Source organism: Populus alba, chromosome 18 (assembly GCF_005239225.2).
Source record: "Populus alba chromosome 18, ASM523922v2, whole genome shotgun sequence".
Taxonomy (NCBI): Eukaryota; Viridiplantae; Streptophyta; class Magnoliopsida; order Malpighiales; family Salicaceae; genus Populus; species Populus alba.
The window spans coordinates 3,069,397-3,094,164 of NC_133301.1; the positions used below are offsets into that span (position 1 = coordinate 3,069,397).

The following is a 24,768-nucleotide window of genomic DNA, read 5'->3' on the forward strand; positions in this document are numbered from 1 at the left end:
GGCCAATACTAAACAACCCGAAACATTGCTGGACAAAGAAGAAGACTAGGTCAATGTTCTAAGTGGTGAAAAATTCATCCCTAGACATTGTAGGATGTAAGGCTTGGATGAAGAGAATGAATTAAAAAGGAGTTCTTAGAAGCAACAAATGGTGATAATAATGGAATGATAATTGATGGCGAGAGAGTAGATGAATATGACATGCTCGGAATGCCTTGGCCCAGAGCTATGCTAACAACACCATAAGAATTTTGGGGTGTAGTCCGGGAAGGATAGTTTTATTGATGAGTTTAGTGGTGGATGAGATTAAAGCTGTGGCTCGGAGAACTATTTTCAAGTTATTTCAATTTGAATAATAATGTCCTTTTTAAAATAAATAAATAAATATATAATGCTATTATTTAGAAGGGTATTTAGTAATATGTCATGTTGTTTAGGATAATAGTTTATTTCTTGCTATTTAGTTATTGTTTTTTAGGGCTTCCCCCCTATTTTAAGCCGGGTTCTTTTAGGGTTTTGCGTGCCAATATAATGAAAAAACATCCCCATATAAATTTACGCTTTCATTGTTGTTCCTACCCATCTTCTACATGCTAGTTACGTTAGGAGACATTAGAAGAGTAAAACTCGTCTTCGAAAAATAACAACTGCAGGCATGGTTTAGTGCCAAGGAACACATCATGAGGTTTTCGGTTGGACACATATGTTCTCTAGGTACCTGGTGTCTCGGATCTTCTAACCTGTCATTCCCAGAGGTTTTTGGAACATCTTAGTCAATAACTATAGTTAGTGGGACTGTAGTTAGTCTTCTTGAGATTTGCTGTGTAATGAAATGGACTTCCTGCTGGGGAAATGGCTGGCAAGATTCGTCGTTGGAGTTTTAGTTCGGCTATGAACGAGGAAATCTTCTTTGAGGGGAACGGGGACATGATTAACAAAATGCCCAAAAAGGCCCTTTGTGCTGGTTAACTCTTCTCATGGAGGTCTCTCTTTTCACATTACATGCTCATGTGGATAGGAAAATAGCAACAGAAGGAGGCGTTATCTAATAATAAACACCGTGACTCACTGAATCTACAGCAAGCTTTATATTATACATAATCGATCTTATGTAGTGGGTTTTAGATGTATTATTGTGAAAACCGACTAGATATATAAGTATACAACATTCCAATTTCAGCTACCGTGGACTGAAGAGAGACGAAATGACTGGGATCCAGACTCCTAGTTGGGAAACCACACAACATGATCCTGAGGAAGGAAATGGCAGACTGGTACGGTTCCTGGCTTAACATTGAGCACCTGGAAAGCCAAATGCTTTGGGTTCCATGAAGATGTATCTGTGTGGCACACTGCTACAGCTTTAGCATTTGTTCCATCAGCACCCTCCAATGGAACCGTGTAAGCTCTCGTGGTTTGTGTTGCATGGCAGTAAAAGACGGCGTAAGCATAGTTCTGCTTGTGGCACACTACAGATTTGTCTCCTGCCATCTTCTTTACTCCGGTCTTAATTGTATACTTTTGCATCCGGGTTTGGTTTTCCACTTCTGTGGAGATTGCCTGAACATTCTTTCCTAGTTTGGAAGTGCTGAAGTCGATCATTGACTCCAGTGAAGTTGCGCACTCTTTCTCCTCTCCTTCAATTCCAGGGTTTTCACATTCCTTGATTGTTTCCTTCATTACCTCAGCTTCTGTTGATCCAGGTTTCACTGAAAACTCACTGTAGATTTCTGGCAACTTGTTAGATGAAAAGGGTATTGAATCAGCAACCTGGCGAGGTAAGAAAGTTGCTGTGTTAGTGTTTTCAGTGAACTGCAAGTTCATCATTTTTCCTGGATGCATGTCTTTCTCCAAGAAAAAAAGGGCTACTGTTGGGTCATGGTGTAGTTGAGTCTCGGTTGCCGCATATTTGTATAGGAATGGGCTTGGCCCGGGGTGTACCGCAACAATTACGGGCTTGCCCTTGTGTCCTGTGCCCACCGACACTCCGCCTTTGCCAACACCAACTCGGGTTCCCTTCCCAGGCTTTCCGGTGTTAACACCAACACCTTTGCCTCCCACGCTGACATGGGTGCCGCCGCCTGGCTTTCCTTTCCCAGAGTTTACATTCACCCCACCCTTTCCTACATTGACAGCAGTTCCTCCAGGCTTTCCTTTTCCTGCACCAACATTTACACCACCCTTTCCTACATTGACAGCAGTTCCTCCAGGCTTTCCTTTTCCTGCATCAACATTTACACCTCCCTTCCCTACAGCAACAGAAGTGCTCTTGTCCTCCACCAAGTCTGCATTTTTAGTAACGTCAATTAGAAGTGCTTTTCTTGATTTCAGACACGGAAAAAAACTAGCAGAAGTTTCATCTAAGTTATTAAAGAGTGTTACCAAAAAAGAAAAAAGAAGAGTTAGTCTTTAAGAGGTCAGATCTTAGAAATCTCACCTGGGTGTAGAAGATCTCTGACAGATTTTGGCATGGGAGTGTTGGGCAGCACATTTTTCCAGTAAAGTTCAGGTGGCAAGGCCGCATGGCTTACCACAAGTGCAAACTGCAGCAGGATTAAATACAAACTTTCATAAGACACTCATCATAAATAGGAATGCAGGTGAAGAATTGGGAACAGAAAATCTCCTGAAAGACCAATCCCTGGTGTATCAAAACAAGTGAAGATTCAGAAACTTACAGCGAGGAAAGCAAGAACGCGTGGGACAAGGAACTCCATTTTTAGCCTCTGCGCATGCAACAAAAAGCTAGGTAGGTATTATAATGAGAGAGAAGAACGTAAACCTAATCTGATAATGTAGGAAATAGCAAGTGGCTTGCAAGATTTATAAAGGGAGTTCTGCTCTGAGGAGGCTGCTTCAGTTGGAATAGCTACAAATCACCGGCCAACATTTGTCAGCCTGCTCAATAATTTCCAACTGCCCCCCTCCCGGCTGCTCACTCACTTAAATGCAAATGGGTCAGGAGCAATAAAAACAAGAGGTGATGGGCTCATGTGAAGGGTGGAGATTACAAGAAACAGACCAGCAAGCGATGGTTTTCAATTTGATTTTGGTAAGATGTCAACCTCTGTAAAATATGGAAACAGAAGGGCTCTTCATACTCTGAACGTCATTACTAGTTAATGACCATAGCATCCATAAAAATTGACATGTGGAGCAGTCCTTAAGTGCTTATATTCTGAACAAACAACTGCCATATTTATTAGGTTAGTGGGTGTTGAGACTTCCCGTCCTCCATAATTATGTGATTCCAAACAAGATTTAAGTAGACAACTCATGTAGAACTCACAGGAAACTAAACTTGCTCTGACTAGGAACAGGTAGGAAGAATGGAAGATGGGATTCGTGGTGGCGTATGAGTAATGTTCTAGATGCTTTCATTTATGTTTTAGTTTCACTTTTATAGTTAATATCAATGTGACTGAATTTAGCTTCGATAAGATGTGGTCCATGTCCATTGTGCAGTGCTCCAGCTTCCTTTGACTAAACAACTAAACTATATAATTTATAGTACTAAGTCTTTTTTACCTTGCTCTTCTTTTGAATTGAAAACCTTTAAGGCCAAACCAACTCATAATGTAAGGCTATTATGGCCAGAAAGAGACTGAAGAAAGTGGCCTGTTCATTCAAAGAACTTAGGACCAGGGCTGCATTGGACCTCAAGTTGCTTCGCCCACTTGCATTTCAGTTTTACATGATGAAAAAGAGAGTGATGTCTTATTTTACTTGTGAGAGATTATTTTTTAAAATATTTTTTGTTTAAAAATACATTAAAATAATATATATTTTTTTATTTTTTAAAATTTAATTTTAACATTAATACATCAAAATGATACAAAATTAATTTTTAAAAAAATTAAAATTCAAAAAATTCCAAAATTGCTTTTTGAACGAAAAAACTAGTATGATGAGAAACTAAGAGCCCGTTTGGCATTGCTGCCAAACCGGCGTTTTGTAAAAATTCAAATTTTTTTTTTTTTTGCTAAAATTGAGTGATGGTTGTACTTTCTGGATCGTTTTGATGTGCTGATGTCAAAAATGATTTTTAAAAAATGAAAAAACATCATTTGCATGCTTTTCGGCACAAAAAGCTATTTGAAAAACAATCGCCACCACACTGTCAAACACGCTCTAATAAGCGTAAGTGCACATCACAGATGACTGCTGCCATCACCTATTTTGGACCCCATTTTTCTTTCTTGGGTTTCAAGCCCCTTTTGAGCTACTGTTTTTGCTTATAAGATATTGGGCTTTTCACTACCACTATCATGTGTGCTAGAGACTTGGGCTTCCATGAAACCACTCAAATTCAGTGGATTTTCGCATTTCCTGTTACCTTGCGTAGGACCAAATGCAGAAATTTCCAGAAATATGTCTTCGATTAGCTAGCATTGGCTTTCCAAAGAGGGGAAAAGAAAAAAAAAAAAAATAGAGAAAAACAAAGACAACAAGAAGAGGAGGTATTTGGTTCTTTACAACAACTACTACCACCAACATTTGCAATAGATCTTGCTTCAGGGTATTTGGTTCTTCGCTTAATTTCAATATACACCAAAAAAATAAATAAAGAAGGCACATTTCCATGCAAAGATGGCTCAAGAAATGAAGCCAAGAACACAATATGGCAACAAAGGCTCGCGGGGTTCGGCCTTCTTGATTTATTTATTTATTTATACTTTTAAATCCTATCTCATGGTGGGCACTATCTTTTTTAATCTTTCTGCTCTCACATGTAAGCCATTTCGTCTAGTGTATCTAAAAACATCCTTTTGTCCACTAATTTGTTTCTTTTGCACACCTTTAATCAATTTGTAGCGTTCCTCTTCCTAATCTTTGGTGGGCACAGTACTGTCTTCCACTCATCAGAGAGATTTTTTTCCACTTCATTTTCTTACTATAGCTCAGTGAGTCAATCTTTGTAATGGTAGCTTGGTATGGAAATATTGGTGGGACGGTTTACAATGCCAACATGCTTTTGTTTGTGTGGCAATTCAAAAATGAGAGAATCCACATTATGATATCGGCATGCTATGGCTTCACTTGCATTGGTTTTTGGACATTTCTCGTCCAAGAACTCATGATTTCCCCCACCACTGGATTTCTCAACCACACGAACTCACATGCATTATATTTTTCCAACAATTATTTTAATCCATAAGTTTAATCATTTAAGAAAGTTTTCAAAATATGATTTATATATATAGTTTTCTATCATACCCCTTCAAGTAAAAATCATTTGAACTTGAAATTTATATACATTTACGCTTAATTTTTATTGAATATAATGGAAATATTGGTGAAATTTAAATTCGTGATCGTTTGGTCAACAAAACTCTAATACCATGTTAAAAAACAATCTCAATTCAAAAACTTAAACTATCATGTGAGGTCCTAAAATATAATTTATATAATTCTTTAACAATACCATTGTCATGCTTGATCTCATCTTTCAAGAATTTTCTATGCTATAATGCATTTTGAACTCAATGGACTTTGATCATTAGTTTCTTCCCTTTATTGTACTAATAATTTTTTTTTAATCAAAAACTTTTTTAAACTCAATATTTTTGGTTATAGGAGTATGACGTGATTTCATATTCCAAAAGTGTTGTGGTTAAGTGTAGCGCATGAAGAATCTTATTGGCCTAGCCCATCACCAAAGTGAAGAGCATTCATCGTGCAGGAGGATTGCCTGAAGCCTTTCGCTATTGATTATCCGGCTGTCCATATATATTGAAAAGAAGTTCATTGTTAGTGTCACCAATATGTATTTTGTATAAATTAATTTGGTTTTGTTCTTATACCTTTTCGTGGCATAGCAAGCTAGCTAGCTAAAAGGTGTGATATTACATATATGAAGAGGTATCATTAGATTTTACGAGATGATTTTGAGGATATATTATTATTCACATCAACCTGATATACATAAAAAAAAAAAAACCCTCTTGAGTAATGGTCTCACAATTTAAACTAAAACAATCAAGAGAATAAAATTTTTTAAATAATATATTAACCCTTGAAATTGTGCTATATAATGCTTTCAGAAAATATTGAGTAAGTTTGGTGCTCATGCAGCAATTAAAAAAATTAAGGCAAACTGTCAACAAGCACTTCTGGTTTTCTAGATATTCCTTATTCATATTCTTGTAAATAAAAATTTATCAATTATAGTCCCGTTCTTATCATATTTTTCTAATATACTCTTTATTAGATAATAATATAAATAATGTCATAGGACCTCACCTGATAGTTTAAGCTATTGGATTGGGATGATTTTTTAACATCGTATCAGAGTCTTGATGATTAAGTGGTCATGAGTTCGAATTTCATCATCCTTATTTATTTGATAAAAATTAAACACAAGATAAAATAAGCATGTACGAGTTTTAAATCTAAACGGCTTTCACTTGAAAGGGAATAATATAATTTATATATCGGGACCTCAACTAACAATTTAAATTATTGGGTTAAGATATTTTTAACATTTTTTTTTATTAAATCTGTCAATATAGGTAGGTAGAGTACAAATAAAGGACAAACTCAAAGCTACAACTAGTTATTTTTTTTTTAAAGTACAATTGAGAATGAAAGGTGATGACTTACGTACAAGGCATTATTTGATATCAACCTGGCCGACTACTGAAAAATGCTTTCCCAATTGGTTTATGGAAATTAAAACCCTTGTAAATACATAAAAAAAATGAAAATGACCATGCAAGCTCTCTTTAAAGGAAAATACACAGTGTCTCGCTTCAAAAAGCGAAGAAATGTCCTAAAAAGTCTCGTGTAAAGTTATGTGCAATGCATATATAAATGCTTGTTATTAATCATGGCCGATGTTTTCTTGCAAAGGAAAAAAGAATCTTGATATATTATAATTAGGAGAAAAGGATTGAGAAAATATCAATAAAAAAGTTTGAAATGAGATTGATTTGATGTTCCCTTCCAATTTCTCAATCTTTATTGGATTTATGCTTTGTCATTAGGGGTAATGCGAAGTAGCTAGCAACCACCTTGGCTTTAATACACGATTGGTTTATATCATCTTCTTGCCGATTGATCACTGTATTTTGGGATCGAGAATCTTTCGAGCCATCGAACATTACAAGTTGCTGTATGAATTCCTTGATAGTAATTAATGGTGTTAATCTATGAGTTGCTTATTGGATATATGTTTTGTCATTAGGGGTAATGCAAAGGAGCACTTACCTTGGCTTTAATACACGATTAGTTTGTCAAAGAACAATATCAATTCAATAGTTTAAACTGTTAGGTGAGGTTTCAAGATATGATTTATATTATTTTTTAACACACCCTCTTAAGTGAAAACTTTTTGAACTTGAAACTTGCATGGACCCACATTACATTATGCTTATTTTTTATCAAATAAATGAGGAATGTGAGATTCGAATTCGTGACCGCTTAGTCATAAATGCTTTATTACCATGTCGAAGAGCCATATCAACCCAATAATTTAAGTTGTTAGATAAGATTGTAAAATATAATTTATATTATTCTCTAATATGGTTTATATCATCTTCTTGCCGATTGATCACTGTATTTTGGGATCAAGAATCTTTCGAGCTATGGAACATTACAAGTTGTTGAGTGAATGCTTTAATAGTAATTAATTGTGTTAATCTATGGGTTTCTTGTTATCTTCTAATAAAAAAAAGTGTCTCGGGACAAATGCACTTTAAATCATGGAAAAGTTACGGCCCCTCGACAGTCTAATCAAGCTTTTAGATTTGAGTGATTAAAACATGATAATAATTTAATCAATTTATGTTATGGGGCTAATGCAAATAATTAAAAAAAAAAAAAAAAGAAGCTCGAGAGAGAGTGGAAGAAGTGCCCATAATGATTCAATCATGCATATATAGTAGATGCCCTTTCGAGAGAGTGGAGGAAATGATTCTCATAAAGTTGCGTTTTTCTCCCCTCCCCCGTGTATGTAAATAAACCGGGACTTGTAGATTGTTTGCCTCTAGCTAGCTTGCTTTTGAGGGATTTCTTGGGTTTGGTTTTTTATTTTCTTCCTTCTCCTCTCATTTCAAGACGTCTTAATCAAATAGATACATCATTGTGCTCAATGATACTCGATGGAATATAAAGTCTTATTTTGTTTCATAAAAGTTCTCCTTTGAACTTATTTTAATAGGAGGTTTGCAATCATATGTTGGTGAGGGAAGAATCCACGAAAGCTTTCCAAGTAAAGAAAGTCCACATGGATTCATCAAAACATATTACGGTATTCTACACGTTCGAGCACCTCCACCATTAGGCATGAGAATAAAACCATCAAGTACAAAAGAATCTAATGAAAATTGTAATATTTACCTAGAAAAATGATCATTCCTAGAATTTTCTTGTAACTATAATCACTATTTATATTCTTATTCCAAAACTTTAGTTGATCAAAACAATATCATCAACACCATGACAAATCCTACCTACTCCTTGAGTGTACTTGTTAGGAGGGATTCAATGAATGATAGAAAGTTAGATATTTCATTTGTTTTGTAAAAAATATGAAAGACTCGAGAATATTTCAAATGTTTCTTCACCTTTAATTCCCCATAATGTATTAGCTATAATCTTTCTTCTCTTTTATAATTTTTAATATTAGAAAAAACTAATAGATAAAGTGATATTATTGAAGCAATTTTCCATGTAGCACTATGAATTGCAATAGTGAATCCACAATGTTTTTTTTGGTTGGTTAATTGTTTTTTGATTTCATCATCTTCATATTTGTTTGATTCATGATCAGATCTTATGGTTCGATTTGGGTTGCATGGATTTGTGTCAAAATAATCTAGCACCTAGTTGATGCTCGATTTAGGAAAAACAAATTTGATTTCATTGATTTAAAACAATTAAAGCTTTAGGGATGAAATCAAAAATTGCCAATTCAAGGACTAATTTGAATAAAAAATGAAATAAATAGAAAAAGTGGTTGATGCATACATATCATGCGCCAGATTGCTAGAGAGGCCACCTCACTTGAAGGCCCATATGGCAGCCTAAGACGTCTAGTTTTACCCTTCCTTGGTGTCATCCAAATCATCTCACCACGATCTACCTCTAAGTGCAACGCATGTCGATGAAAAGGCTTTTGTTTGACTCTAGCAAACCATTCTTCTTTTCTTTCTTTTTTTTTTTCTCAACTCGATTTCCATGCCAAAACTCTTCAAAAACCAAAGTGGGCTTCCAAAATTTTTTAAGTGTCAAATTTAATTTTCATTCTTGTGATTTCTATTTTTATCAATAATGTTTTATTCAATTTCATCATATAATATTGAGTTTGTTAAGAATTTAGCTTTTTGATTTTTTTTTTAAATTTTCCTTCTATGAGGCAATGCTAGTCTCATGGCCTAGTTTACAAGGTTTTCATGTTATCATGAGATTACTTAGGTTTTTTTTTTTAAATAGAATTTATTTTATTTTATCCTTAACATTGAGTTTGTATGAAAATGAGCTTCGTGGTTTTTTTTATTTGTTATCTATGAGGTAATATCGGTCTCATAACTCAGGTCGCGAGTTTGAAAGGTTTCTAGGGTTGATTTGGGTGTTTTTTGGGTCATTTATTTAGATTTTTTTTTTAATTTTATCATTTGACATTGGGTTGATTAGAAAATAAAATTCATGAATTTTTTATTTTCTTTCTATGAGGTTGTTCCCGTCTTATGACCTGGGTTACGAGTTTGACAGATTAGCTCGAGTTGTCTCAAATCTTTTTTTTGGTTTTTTTTGTTAAATAGACTTGTTTTTCACAATTTCATCCTCTAACATTGAGCTGGTTAAAAATTAGGCTTCATAAATTATTTTAGTTTGCTTTCTTTAAGGTTATTTTGGGGCGACTCAGGTTTTTTTTTGTTGGTTTTTTAAAATTGATTTTTTATTTTGAATTTCATCCTCTAATATTAGGTTGGTTGAGATTTAGAACTTTATAATTTTTATAATTTTTTTTTTCTTTTGATGGGGTTATCCATTCTCATGATCCATGTTGCAAGTTCAGTGAGATAAATTGGGATAAATTGTTTGAACTCAGTTCTTTTTTTATCTATTTTTTAAAAATAATATATCTATTTTTTTTTTAATTGTCATCATTAAATATTTGGTTGGCTGGGAATTGGGACTTCATAGATTTTTATCAATTTTGATTTTTATAGGGACTATCCAGTTCTCATGATCTATAATGCGGGTTTTGCCAGTTTACTCGGGTTGACTTCAACCATTTTTTATAATTTTTTTTCTTAAATTGATTTTTTTAAAATTTAATGTTTTTTCTTTCAATTTCATCCTCCAATATTAGGTTATTGGGAATTGAGCTTAGTAGATATTTTTCAATTTTTTTTTTATGAGTTTATTCTGTTTTCATGATTAGTATAATGAATTCAATGAGATAACCCGAGTTGACTCAATTTTTTTTGTTCATTTTTTTAAAAATTTATTATTTTTTTTATTTTATCTTATAATATTGGGTTGATTGAAACGTGAGTTTCATGATTTTTTTTTTTAATTTTCTTTCAATGGAGGTTATCATAGTCTAATGAATTGGATCGCAAGTTTTCTAACTTAACTAAGGTTGGTCTTATCAATCCAATATATCATCATCTTAATATTTAGAAAAAAAAAATGTTATCTAATATGTCACAATCTTCAGTATTTGAAAGAAAATGTCATCTAATATGCATAAAATTCTTATTTCATGATTAAATTGTTTTTCTACTGGAAAATATGTTAGCAACACATTTGCTTTATATATATATATATATAAAAAAAGAATTAATGTGAACCGTGGCATAATGCAAGCCATAGATCTATTTATTATTTGAATAAAATGACTTTCATCGTTGTCCTCCTTTACCTGTCAAGCAATTAAATATCTCTGTTAACCTCTTTTTACCTTTTCTTCTCATCCTTCCTAACATATAAGAGATTTGCTTTTAACCGAGTGTGGTTAGCCAAACATACTCTCGAGACATGCTTTGGGGTCTATTGTATATATATTTTTCATTTATTTTAGTTTTTAGGTTTTTTATTTTTTTTCCTTACACTCACTTCATGTTTATATATATATGCAATCTGTCTTTTGTTTTTTTCTTCTTCAATTAAGCTTCTCATTTGGTGTTAATAACTTAGCTATTATACTTCGCTCAGGGTCTATAAAATCAAGGGAACATAAATAAAAAGAGAAGGAGAAAAAGAAGGAGAATCTGATACAAAAATATTATATCTTTTTGTTGTGATTTTTTTTTAAAATTAGATTTAATGTGTTATATATATATATATATATATATATATTAATAACAAGTGTATATATATGTTAATTCTAGTATGTCTCAAACTAAAACAATACAAAATATAAAAACAAGAAAAGTATATCTGTTTGTATTGTTATGAATCTCATGGATCTCTTTATCAGTATTGGGATCTAATTAATACGCCTCTTCAAGTTGATTGTGAACATGAACACACAACTAATTAACTTGGATAAATAAAAGATATATAAAACAAGCAGATCTTAATGGATTGAAACGATAGTGGATGCATTCTCTATGATAAGAAGGGATGATGAACGTGGTTCAGATGCATCAATAAAGCCTTACACGCCTTGCCTAAGAAGAAAATACTTGATTTGAGCCTTCTAGAACAAGCAATTTTCTTTTGTTAGTTTCAAAGAAATATATTGATGAGCATTCTGAAGTGACAATAATGAGGATGCTAATGTAGTTTGTTGGCTAGTAATGAGGAGGGTAGATATTTATTGAGCAATTGGGAAGGGAGAAATAGGCTGCGACTTTGATACCCTATAAAATCAAGGGAATAAAAAGAAGAAGAGAAAGAAAAAAAAGAATTATATGGAAAAACATTATACCCCATGTTTTGAGTTTTTGTATTAAATTTAATGTGTTTCTAATACATTATAAGTGCGTGTGTATGTATTAATCTTGATACAATTAGGAAATTCAAAATAGAAAAAAATATATCTTAAACTAGAAGTAGTAAAAATATATAAAACAAGGAAAATATGTGTTTTTTTTTTTAATGGCTAGGAAATCTTCTAAGTCTCCTCATCAGTACTGGACTCTAATAGGGTCTGACTAGGAACAGAGCCCAAGTCACCATGTCATCGGGTGAACCCTTCGTTTGTATTTATTTCGTTTTGTATTTAACATGAATTTTAAATCAAGCTTTTAGTTAATTTCTTTACAAATAAACTATGCTAGAACTTTGTGATTTAAAGTTTTTAGTTAAAATTATTTCTTATATATATTTTTTTCTAACTTGGTATTAATATTTTCATTTCTTTATTTGCATATGTGATAATTAAGAGGGAACCAATGAATATTTCAATTTTTATTGAATAGAAAAATATTATTATTGATCAAAACTAATTTTAAAGGAGCACAACCTTCATATTTTAGCTTAGAATTAATGACATTGGTATGAAAAATCAAGGAAACTTTTCAACTGATTTCTTTCGCATGTTCTTCAAATTAAATCGAAGCAACCGGATCATTTGTAGTTTATTTGGGTGCCGTACTGCCACCAGTTCATGGCCTTGACCAAATCCTCCGTCTAAATAATTATTCTTGTGATAGTAAACGTTTTTTTTTTAAAATAATTTTTATTTTATTTTTTTAAATTAATATTTTTTTAATATTTTTAGATTATTTTAATAAACTAATATCAAAAATAATTTTTTTAAAATATATTATTTTAATAATATTCTTAAAAATAACTATAACAACATTTTCAAACACCGATAATTTCTACATTCTAGACTATAAACGTATCTTGACCAGCATATCATCTGAAATGTTGCTCCGGATAATATGTTGGAAGTCAACTGAGAGTAGAGATAGTTGATTTTCTCATGATTGACTATTTCGAGAGAAATTCAGATAGTATGAGGACGTCCGATTGAAAATTGAGGCAGGTCATAATTACCCAAATCAAATGCACATGAATGGAAATCTCGGGTTTTAAAGGTTTTTTCACTTTTAGCTACTCTCTGCCCTACAAGTCCATGATTACATCTTTGCCTCGACATCCATGGTGGAAGACATCCCGGTTACAATTCACACTCCACACAAAGCCCAAGTTGGTACTTGGTCCAACCCATCGCCCACCCACACACATAATTACATCACATCCATAGATTCAATTTGGAAACCAGACCTAGTTAGTGCTAACCTTCTTGATTAATGACTCTAATTAACTGAACTAATCCTAATTGTGGCTGATTTAGGACTTTGTTTTGCTATCCCACAACCAATTCTTTTACTAATCCTTGCCCAATGAGGCCTCTCTAAGTCTCTCTTGTGACAAGTGAAGTGACGTAGATCGATCTCTGTTTTTTTTTTTTTTTTTTTTTGACTTGAAGCATGGCTGAAGCCCTATATATATTTATATGTATTCTATATGTGTCGGTTAATGATAATTAATTAAATTTTTTCCTTGGCTTATGTCCCCACTACCATTACTCATCTTTACCACTCAAGCCTTGCTCGTATTTAAGTTCTTCTATGGGCAAAGAGAATATATAGACATATCACCATCTCTCTCACTCTCTCCCTCTCCCTCTCACATTCATTGTTGAAGGTTGATTTTGCCCCGAAGTTCTTTGCTCATCTTCCGGTTTAACCTCCATGGAACAACACAACGCACAGAGATTTCAAAAAAGAAAACAAAAGTTATTCTCATAAGTGGATAAGTCCTCTCAATCCACTCCAATATTGAAGGAATTAAATCCCTCGCAAGGCCTAATCTCTCTTTAGATAAGAGAGAAATCCATCACTAAATCTTGGCTTAATCTTTCAACTTAGTCCCCCACTCACTCTCTCCCAACATCAACAGCACGTTGTTTGGCCGAATGGGTTCTCTTCAGTTCTGCTCTTTCTCTTGAACCCAACAACCAAGTTAGCTCTGACTCATATTGGTCATAGCTGATACAGTCCATCGGTGTGTTTATAACCCTTTTTTTAAACCACACTTATATACTCAGTTCTTAAACAGATCATGGACTGCTTGAGAGAATTAGAAGGCAAACATGCTCATGATCCTCTACTTGAAAAAATTATGAATAAATCTTCACGTGTATTTGTCCCTGGTCCAGTTATTGTTGGTGCTGGTCCTTCAGGCCTAGCCGTGGCAGCTTGTCTCAAGGACAAAGGTGTCTTAAGTATGGTACTGGAGAGATCTAGTTGCATAGCATCTTTGTGGCAGCTGAAGACTTATGACCGCCTACGCCTTCACTTACCAAAACAATTCTGTGAGCTTCCTCTCATGGGGTTCCCTACTGAATTTCCAACTTACCCTACTAAGCAACAATTTCTTCATTATTTAGAGTCATATGCACAAATGTTTGAGATTGGTCCCCGGTTCAATGAGACTGTGTCACATGCCGAATATGATAAAGTTATTGGGTTTTGGCGCGTGAAGACTGTAGGGAAGAAGCTAGAGGAGACCGAGTATGTGTGCCGCTGGTTGGTGGTGGCGACCGGAGAGAATGCGGAGGCGGTGGTGCCAGAGATTCATGGAATGGAAGATTTTGGAGGGGATATAAAGCATACAAGTTATTACAGAAGTGGAGAAGAGTTTACAGGGAAAAAGGTTTTGGTGGTGGGGTGTGGAAACTCCGGAATGGAAGTTTGTTTGGATCTATGCAATCATAGTGCTAAGCCTTCACTTGTTGTTAGAAATACAGTAAGTACTACTCATCTTAATTAGTTAAGCATATTGTTCTCTCCTTTTCTTACAACTTTATAGCAAAAAAATAAAAACCCTTTGAAAGGTTACTTAAGCCTTTGGGCAGTTCAAATCCAAATGTTCTGATGAGGAAAAAAAAACTCGTTTTGATGATAGAACAATAAGATATACTGTTTTTTTTTTTTTTTTGAAAAACAATATAAATATTCAAATACCTGGTTTCGTATTATTTTCTCCCTTTCAGTCCTTTTTTTAATAAAAAAATCCAAATATAAATAACGAATGGAATGTTTGCAAAATGATCTGTTTTTATTTATTTATAAAATAAAACTCATTTAAAACTTTTTCTGTCCTGGCATGTATGATGTATTTCAGGCTCATTTCTTTCACGGGAGTCTAACAACAATTTCAAAGTGGTCTGGTGTGCATAGTGACTTCAAGTTCCAACAGACGCTTTCTTCTCCTTTTTTTTTTTTTTAAATGATAAGGAAAAGAAACAGGGATATGTAATTTTATACATAAAAATAAAAATCCTTGATCTTTCACTTTCTTGGGATTCACAAGCATGCGCATAAAATGGTAAGAATCGTAAGGTTTTGCATGTATATCATAACAATACATCTCCCTTTTGTGTTCCTGTGATTAATTTTTCTCTGTAAAGACCTCCAGGCATATTCAGTCATGACCTCGAAGGAATTAGTCCATATGTACACACACATCACTCGGGCAACTAGACGGGTCACACCAATATCATCAAACTTTTAGCTCTTTTTTGAGTCATTCTATAAGCTTTCTATAAGTTGTAGAAGTGGCAACTTCTTGTCTTTTTCTTTTTTTATAATTTTTGTGGGAATGTTATTTGTTTTGATTGAAGGTGCATGTTCTACCTCGAGAGATACTGGGCCAATCAACTTTCGGGTTGTCCATGTGGTTGCTCAAGTGGCTGCCTGTGCGCCTTGTCGATCGGTTCCTGCTGATAGTGTCGAGGCTAATGCTCGGTGATACGGCACGATTTGGATTGGACCGGCCGGAATTAGGTCCCCTTGAACACAAAAACTTGACCGGGAAGACCCCAGTATTGGATGTTGGGACACTAGCCAAGATCAAAAGTGGAGACATTAAGGTACTTTCCCAATTATATCACGTATCATATAATGAGCATATCACATCATTACTTTTCATTTTGCTCTCCCTGGCAGCATATGTATGTTTGAAATGGATCCTACTGTGCCAAACAATCGTACTGTTTGCTTTTTTTTTTTTTTATTAACGTGGGTGTCCGGACCAGTTTACGCGTACCTCGACTAATCCCACAGGTTCTAAAGTTAACGACCATGTAAGCCTTCAGTGACCATCATATGAGTAACTTAGGGTTTGAATCTGAGACCACAGAGGGAGCAAACCTCTTGGTCCCAAGCTGTTACCATTGGGTCACCATCTAGATGGTTTTCTTGATTTCATAGCTAGTGTCGTGTAATTCTAATTCCCTTTTTCTATTTTTTTAACTTGCTATATATATATATATATATATATATATATATATATATATGCTGTGTTCGGTGTGGAACTTAATACACTGTATATCCTAGCTAAAAATTCTATTTTTACTGTAGAATTCCTGAATTTTCCTTTGTTGTTTTAGATATGTCCAGAAATTAAGAAGCTAAAACGTCATACGGTAGAGTTTATTGAAGGGAAAACGGAGAATTTTGATGCTATTATCCTAGCGACAGGCTACAAAAGTATTGTGCCATCTTGGCTAAAGGTAACTTTTTTTTTTTTCTTTATCTTTGGTTCTTCATAATTTCCTTTCTTCTCTGAGTTTCTTATTCTTAAGGATATGTTATTTTTGCACCAAGTTGATGATCAAAATGCTAAAGAAAAAGAGGACATGGGCTTCTTCTTCTTTTTTTAATTGTCAGGAAGGAGATATGTTCTCGGAGAAAGATGGATTTCCTAGAAAACCATTTCCAAATGGATGGAAAGGGGAGTGTGGGCTATATGCAGTGGGGTTCACCAAACGTGGAATATTAGGAGCCTCAGTGGATGCTATAAGAATAGCTGAAGACATTGAACGATGCAGAAACGAAGAAAGCTGCACCGTGTGATTGGTCAGTTCTGATGAAATCACCACCACTACTGAGTATATGCCAACAGACACAATACTGATCGATGGTGCCAAAGCTGATATGCATCCTCCAACTGAGGAAAAGAGGAAGAGAAAAGAAAAAAGGTTGCATAGCTAGGGAGAGAGTTTTGCAAGAGAACCCTTATCTTTCCAAGATGACACCAACCAAATTAACCCCTGTGAAGGAGGAATCTGAGAAGTTGGTGGTGTTGTTTTTTGAGGGGACCTCAGCTATATCATGTACAGCTTGTACAATACAATTTTTCTCTAATTAGATATGACTTCTAGAGAGGGAAAAGAATGAATTAGAGGGCTATAGATTGTTTTGCATAGGTGAGATCGATGATTTGATTGTGCTTAACCTTTATTTTGCTTGTCCATGGGTGGGTTTGGGATGCGACTTGTTAACATTATTCTCAAGTTTTTCTCTAATGTATGCTTCATTTTTTGTTTTTTCCAATCCTACTAGGGTTTGTCTTTGGATGTATGTCATGGTGACTTTCGAGAGGAGGGATTGATGACTTCTAATTAAGAAATCCTTACATATCATGAACTCTCCATCTCTCTATGTTTGGATTTTGAATTCCTTCCTTTCTTGAGCGCTAATCATCGGCCATTTTAGTGACTTGTAGTCGTCTTGATTCTCATTAGCAGCCAGGACCACCACCTTTCATAAGAACCTACATGTGTACTTTACAAGTCCTCAGAATACTATTAAATGAAAGAAATGCCATGCCATTAATGTTGCCTCATTCAAACTAACCTCAAATTTGCTCCCAACTATTATTAATTCTCTAATAATAAAGTGGATGAGAGGCCCTCTGTCTAAAATTTGAATCTGTATTCTCAAAAAAAAAAAAAAAAAAAATCTGACCCACTGAGAAAACTCTTAATTTGAGGATCCAACTAAGAATGATCAGTGGATAGTCTGGCCTTTCTTACGAATAGTTGGAAGCTTGCAAAAAGAAATATTTATATGTTAACATATGCCAATTCATGTATTAATTTTGTTTTAATTTGAAAAAGGAAAAGACTATATATATTCATATACCCGCATGCATGCTTCTAACAAAGAAGTAGAAAATGCATTTATATATGCTAAGCTCTTTGTGCAAATCAATGTTTCCAGAAAATATGGAAGCACCATGAAAGATATGACCTTTCTTTTTCAGAGAAGTTAGTGGGTAACTTGAAATACGCAAGCAGATGTGATATTCTTCGAATCTTCCTAATGATGAAAGCAACAATATTGTGGCCATGGTTGCTCTTGAGAGCCATACAAGTAAAATGGACGACTCAAAAAGCAAGCTAGGTATCGCAGTCATCAGTTTTCATCAACCTGAAAAGCTAAAATGGTTGTGATACTGCAGGATCTCTGACCGACGATAAAAGGTGAAGCTATCTGAAGAAAAAGTTGCAAGCATAGGTATTTTGACTCAGCTACATGCCATGAAATATGGCATTAGTGAGTAGTATGCCTGAGTCTCACAGAATATGACAGCTAGAGCTGGAAGCATATGCATTCACCACTTACAATAAGCCTGGAAAAATCAACTGTACTTGTGCTTGTTAATTATTAATATTCATGTGCCTAAATACTTTAGGCAGGCTGTTAATTTATTTGTGGTGAAATCTTGGTTTAGAGAAGAAGATCTAGATATGGATCTATGGTTATGTTGCTATAATTAATGAGATTGAAAGAAGCAGAGAGTTTTCTGTAAAAGAGGGACACTTTCTGGAATAAAAATCACTATAGATTGAGAGTAACAACACCACACTAATTAAGTAATGAGAAATTAATGGAAGTACTCACTTATAAATGGATTTATAATACATATTAAAGATGGGGTTCGGCTTATGAGTTCTATTAGAATACTTACTAAAACTTATTTAAATATTATAATTTGTTATAAATATTATAGTTAGTAGGCTTGGTATAAGGTTTAGCCAGGTCAACACACAAGTCAGCAGATTAACCCAAATCAATTTTAAAATAATATTATTTTGAACTTAAAAAAATTATAATAATTAGTTCTTGTAATTTGTTATGTTACCATAACTATTGTTGTATGTTTTCTTTATTTTGTTGGATTTCTATCCACTAGATGAACAAGCTTAATATGATTCTTTGTTTATATATATATATATATATATATATATATGGCTTCAAACATTTGAGATTTATACTATAAAAATCTATCATACAAGGGATAAAACGAAATTTAGAAAAGAGAAAGGATTGTCCATCACTGTGCAGTCAAAGACTAGTTCATTGATTCTCCTAATGAATCGGGAAAAAAATGCTTGTAAAAAATCGAAGAAATCCAGAAAAGATTTGATGGCGGGATTAAATTTAACTAACTTATGCGACTATAATAGTTGATTTCACCGACCCCATATGTTTTTGCCGAATTTAAAATTTTAGGATCTAGTTATTGATCCCATTATCCAAGATAAGAGGAATGGAAACAGTTTCATTCCCTAACTGTAGCTCAAGTTTTTTTTTTTTTTATTTTTTTTTTTTTAAAGGATAAGACTAGTTTTATTTGAGTTCATGATCATCCCTCCTAATATATATATATTTTAAAAATTATACTTGTAAAAATTAGTAGTATCCTAACAGCAAAACTAATATTTCATTAGTCTGTAGCTCCATGTTTAACGTGCTAATTTCTTTATTATGCTTTTTTGGCAATGTTGTTTAAAGAAGGGTCGTATTCAAAGTCAATATGGTGCCATGTTTTCTTCTTCCTTTTTTCTTTTTTCTCAAATTGTTATTATGAGTTATGAGTGGCTAGGCGCGTAAGAGGACTAATTCTCATTATGCAAAGGTTAATTAATAGCAATATCGACTTTTGAATATAGTCAACGGATCCTAATTTTGCTTATATCTTAGATAAGGCTATACAAATTGCTTTCTCAAAAACAAAACTAATAAATTAATCACGTAACATTCACCCAAAACCTTCTCATGGAAGTATTTTCGAGTGAAAAGTCTTGCCTTGCGTGTCGTTAATTGAACCAAGAGCTCTCTTATTGTTATTTTGGAGTGAAAATAGAATGTTTTGTGTTATCTTACTTTTATAATTATAAACAGTATTTTTAACTCAATCCAAAAAGATTTAGGATATAATTTGTATTATTTTTTAATACATCATTTCAAGTGAAAGTCCATTTAACTTAAAATTTACACAGATTTACATTATTTTATATTTAATTTTTATCAAATAAATAGAAATAATAAGATTCGAACTCGTGACTGCTTAGTCATCAAGGCTTTGATATCATATTAAAAAAACTAATTCAACCCAAAAACTTAAAGTCTCATGATATGATTTATATTATTATCTAACAAGCATTTAGTTCCTGTTTCAAAATAAAAAGAAAAAAATTAAAATAGAAATGATATGTTTTTTTTGTGTTTTTGTCTCCAAAATATAAAAATTAATTCTCATTTTGTATTTTTCTATTTAATCAATCAAATATATTTGTCTCTTTCACTCTATCATAGAATACTAAGAAAATACAATCGTAAAGCTTTTATAAATCTTATACTGTGATTGTTCATCATATATTGAAAAGCTAGCATCTTGTTCCAAGAATGATGAGTTTTACCAGTTCTTCATTGCTTTTTGTTTTCTTTTTTCACAGTCTTGGATTTGCATGCTGGATAATACGCCGGTGATAAGTTCCCGGATGAACTTTTGACAACATGTGTATAATTACATGGAAGCTAGAGGGTGGTTAGGATTTTAAAGAAAGTGGGTGGTAGGGTTTGTTCCGACCGCATAGTGTTGTTGATGAACAGAGACACATAAATATTAAATCCAGTCTCAAGGACACCACACTCCCAGCAATCATGAGAGGGTGAAGGATCAACATCAATGGGGGGTCATCGTTTTCTTCTGCCAATTCCATTTAAAGCCAGGCACGGGAGGTTACAGGGAGCTGCGTGGCCCCTGAGATCCATATGGCTATCTCCGTCGGACCCCCTCGGGCTTTTATTACCCCCAGCAGTTGTCGTTTCTTTCTCCTTTCTCTGTTCTGTGTTCTTGGATTTACTTTCGTTTAAGAAAACAAATCTTCTTGACCGCCCACCCACCTCTCATATCTTGTGTTAATTTGGTTTTTTGCATTGCTTTTTTAGTTCCCTTTTGATTCCAAAGGAAATGCTTTCGCCTCTGGGACCCGTTGATCTAAAGCAAGGAGTACTTGTGCCACTGTACTCATTTGGAGCTTCTGTAGTCTTCTTGTTCAATTTTGGTAACCAAATATATCGGATGTATAGGGAAAGATTTTGTTGGGGGTGTTTGTTTTTGTATTTAAAAAAAAAATTAAAATTTTTTTTATTTTTTTTTATCTTTTGCTCTAAATTAATTTTTTTTTGCTATTTTCAGATATTTTAATATATTGATATCAAAATTATTTTTTTAAAATAAAAAAAATTATTTTAATACATTTCTAAAAAAAAATTTAAAAATCAACTATACTTTAAAATATTTTAGGTTTTAGAATATTCTTTTTGGAAGGAAGGAAGTTATGGAGTGCGTAGTTTAAATGGCATGAACTCGCACCCAGTCGATGATCAATCTGATTGATAGAACGTGAGAATTGCCGTCTATAATCAATAATCACTAACGAATTTTCTTTCAAATGTCTCGTTGATTTAATAACACCCAGCAGTAATTATTGCATCTAAAGACGAATCATAGCTAGAAAATAATGTGTATGTGTCGGTGACAGCGTCGTCTTTAATTATTTCTCTTCGGAAATTTGTTGGAAAAAATTACTTACAAGATTTCCTACGCAGATATTTAAAAGATGGAATGACACTAAAAAATATTTGAGATATAATATTTTTTTTAAGTAAGTTGTTATTTTTTTTAAAGCGTTTTTATAAATATATTAATATAAATTTTTTTATTTTTTAAAAATTATTTTTAATATTAATATTAAAATAATATAGGAAAAACTAAAAAAATATTAATTTAAAATAAAAAAATAAAAAAAATTAATTTTTTTAAAAATATTTTAAAACAGAAAAAACAAACATACTAATAAAGTTACATTTCCAATTTTGATATTCACTACAGTTAAATGGATTTAATGGTTTTAGCCATGGATTCATCCTATACCTATGTACACTTTAACTAATAGAATAAAAATAATTTTCAATTAAATACGAACTTAATCAATTAAGCGCAATTATATTCAGAATAAAAAAAATTAAAGGAAAAATACTTAATAAGATAATTTTTTATAATACAAATTAAATTATATTGCTAAAAATAGAAAATTTAAATATATATTAAATTAACTAACCTAACAAGATTAACTCAAATATAAATATCAAAAACTTGTAAATAATTTAATAAATTATCTTGAATTATACTTCATATAAACTCAAAAATAAATTTAATGATTTAATTATTCGGATTAATGACATTAACTTTCTGAATTCAAGGTAAGTTGTTAACTAGATTAATAAAAAAAAATATTAAATATAAATCAATTCAAATAAAAATAAATAATAGTATAAATAATTTGAAAAAAAATTAAAAAAAAAGTTTGTACACAAAGTTTTAATTCTTGAACATAAAATTAACCTAATAACTAAAATAATTGACTAACATTAAAAAAGATATATAAATTCCTGTTAATACAGTAAAAAGGTCAAAGCCAACCACACTAACCACGATGAATTGCCTTGATATGTGAAAGATCTCTCAAACAATAATATATATTTTTATCCAATTCATTTAAGTGAATATTTTTCTTGAAATTTCTTTAACATTTATGTTTATATGCCTCTTTTGTTAAGAGGCAACAACCAGTATATGGCATTGGCCATCAAGTTGTGAGAAAAACTTCACATGAAAATTAAGATTTTTATGGCTAAGTTTATGGATTTGATTGATGATTGTTCGATTCAAGTATAAAAAATAAGTCCTTGAAGGAACATACTGTTCTTAATTCTTAATATTAGTATTTTCAGATAAAAAAATTTATACATGAAGAGAAAAACTAAAGTGAAGGTTAGAGGGTATGTATTTAGCATGGAAATTATATGGTCGGGCTTTCATGGCCTTTTGGATGGCTTTGATTTTATGGCCTTCGCTTGTAGACATTGTTGTAATTTGGCTTGCTTATTGATGACTATTCAGTCCTGAAATTTCTTCATGGAAAAGAGATTGTATTTTTAGTTCAAAAAAAATGCCTAGTGCACTGAATCGTGTTGCGAATGAATGAGTCCACTCTCGGGTTGTATATGGAAAATGGATTCTGTGGGAAACAAGGATTTCCTTTCTTTTCAGTGGAAAGAAGGAATGAGAGTCACCACCTAGTATTTGGTCACTAGAAATCCTAACTGATTCAAAGATTTAGCATGAATTGATTGCGTAAAAGAAATATATTAGCACTCCAAATACACCCTACCTAATATAAATTGATTATTTAATTGTTTGATGTCTGCTAAGGCATTGTCATGTTTTCTATTGGTGGTTTGTTTAAGATTTAAAAAAAAGTCATCATCGATAAGAAGATTATTATCTTATCGTGTACAATCTAATCATTCTAATGTATAATTATAAATTTTAAATATTAGGAATACCTTTTACATATAAGTTTATAATCCCAAATACTGAAAGAAAACATAATATTTTTTTTTGATATTTTTAAAATATTGACCTAGTTCTCATTGCTTTAATGAATAGGTTATTAAAGTAAAAAAAAAATGCATGCTAATACACATATTTTTTTGAATTTTTTATTATATGAAAATACGATAGTTTCATTTTTGTATCTTTAAGAGGCTTGAACGTATGCATGAAAACAAGAACATTTTTTTTTTGCAATATTTCGAAGAAAATCAGGTTTTTAATACCAAATTTGTATTTTTATAGTATAAAAATATAAACAAATATTAAGCCAAAATTGAAAGAAAAATACACGGGAAAATAAAAAATTTTAAAAGAATGTTTTTGGATTTTTTTTTTTTAATATAATATAATATTACTAATATATAATGGGATGGGTTGGCCTCAAATATAGTGGCTGAGAACTCTCCATCCTAGCAATGGGCCAAGGAATTGGCCCAGAGGAAATTGGGCCAGGGTTAGCCCAAATGAGTTGGGGTTGGGCCAACATCGGGCTAACAAGTGTTGGGCCACTTTTGACTTGAAATGTATTTTTTTTCTTTTCACTGGTACGCCCTAGTGAACAGTGAAGAACTCTCCTATGTTCACTTATAGATCAATGGAGGTGGTGAAGATGAAGAATAAAACAAAGGAAGTTGACTTGGCAGTGAGGACCACATCATTGTTGTTGTTGATGGCGGCTCACGATGGTGCTAAGTGGCAACAGGCGGTGGTTGCTACCATTTTTTTCTTCTTCCCTACGCAGAAGCATAAGTCTTTGTTTTTTCTTTTCCTAATTTGTTTTGTTTGTTCTTTCTCCCTTTTTGTTTATTTCTTTTCTCTTTTTCTTCTCTCTTTTACTCTCTCTCTCTCTCTCTATATATATTATATATTATTCTATATATATTTCCCTCTCTATTTTCTTTACTCTCTTTCTGATTTTCTTCCCCTCCTTGGTTATCTCTCTTTCTGTTCTTTTTCCTCCCCTTTTGTTTTCCATGTTTTTCTTCCCTCTCTCTCCCTCTCTCCTTGTTCCTCATGTTTTTCTTCCCCTCTCTCATCCCTCTCTCCTCTCTTTCATTTTTTTCCTCCCTTGCTCCCCCATTTTTCTAGTGTTTGTAAGTGTAGGGGGAGAAGAGGGAGCCACCCTACCTTGTCAATCAAGGCATAGGGGGAACAAGAGCTACCTTACCCCTGTCTAGTCATGGGGACAGGGTAAGGTGGCTAGGACGGTCTCTGTACAGCCACCCAGAGCCGCTCGCAAGGCATGACTCTCCTGCCCCT

At 33.0% G+C, this 24,768-nt stretch overlaps 2 protein-coding genes across 2 annotated transcripts; one reads left to right on the plus strand and one right to left on the minus strand.

The window, feature by feature from the left end:
* Positions 1-1,023: 1,023 nt before the first annotated feature.
* Positions 1,024-2,889, minus strand: LOC118051058 (BURP domain protein RD22). Its single transcript, XM_035061589.2, has 3 exons — positions 2,679-2,889; positions 2,438-2,543; positions 1,024-2,285 (listed from the first exon to the last, which is right to left on the minus strand). Exons 1-3 carry the CDS (start codon positions 2,715-2,717, stop codon positions 1,225-1,227), a joined length of 1,206 nt encoding a protein of 401 aa, XP_034917480.1. The 5' UTR covers positions 2,718-2,889; the 3' UTR covers positions 1,024-1,224.
* A 10,659-nt stretch (positions 2,890-13,548) lies between these two features.
* Positions 13,549-17,309, plus strand: LOC118051056 (indole-3-pyruvate monooxygenase YUCCA6). The gene is made up of 4 exons (XM_035061582.2): positions 13,549-14,718; positions 15,596-15,844; positions 16,364-16,486; positions 16,644-17,309. Exons 1-4 carry the CDS (start codon positions 14,032-14,034, stop codon positions 16,827-16,829), a joined length of 1,245 nt encoding a protein of 414 aa, XP_034917473.1. The 5' UTR covers positions 13,549-14,031; the 3' UTR covers positions 16,830-17,309.
* The last annotated feature ends 7,459 nt before the right edge of the window (positions 17,310-24,768 follow it).

Bases quoted from the DNA above. Each gene is read 5' to 3' on its own strand.
- LOC118051058 (XM_035061589.2), bottom strand. From the start codon at position 2,717: ATGGAGTTCCTTGTCCCACGCGTTCTTGCTTTCCTCGCT. The intron at 2,544-2,678 runs GTAAGTTTCTGA...ATCCTGCTGCAG, and splicing joins GCGTTCTTGCTTTCCTCGCT to TTTGCACTTGTGGTAAGCCA. The intron at 2,286-2,437 runs GTGAGATTTCTA...CTAAAAATGCAG, and splicing joins CAGAGATCTTCTACACCCAG to ACTTGGTGGAGGACAAGAGC.
- LOC118051056 (XM_035061582.2), top strand. From the start codon at position 14,032: ATGGACTGCTTGAGAGAATTAGAAGGCAAACATGCTCATGATCCTCTA. The intron at 14,719-15,595 runs GTAAGTACTACT...TTTTGATTGAAG, and splicing joins CACTTGTTGTTAGAAATACA to GTGCATGTTCTACCTCGAGA. The intron at 16,487-16,643 runs GTAACTTTTTTT...TTTAATTGTCAG, and splicing joins TTGTGCCATCTTGGCTAAAG to GAAGGAGATATGTTCTCGGA.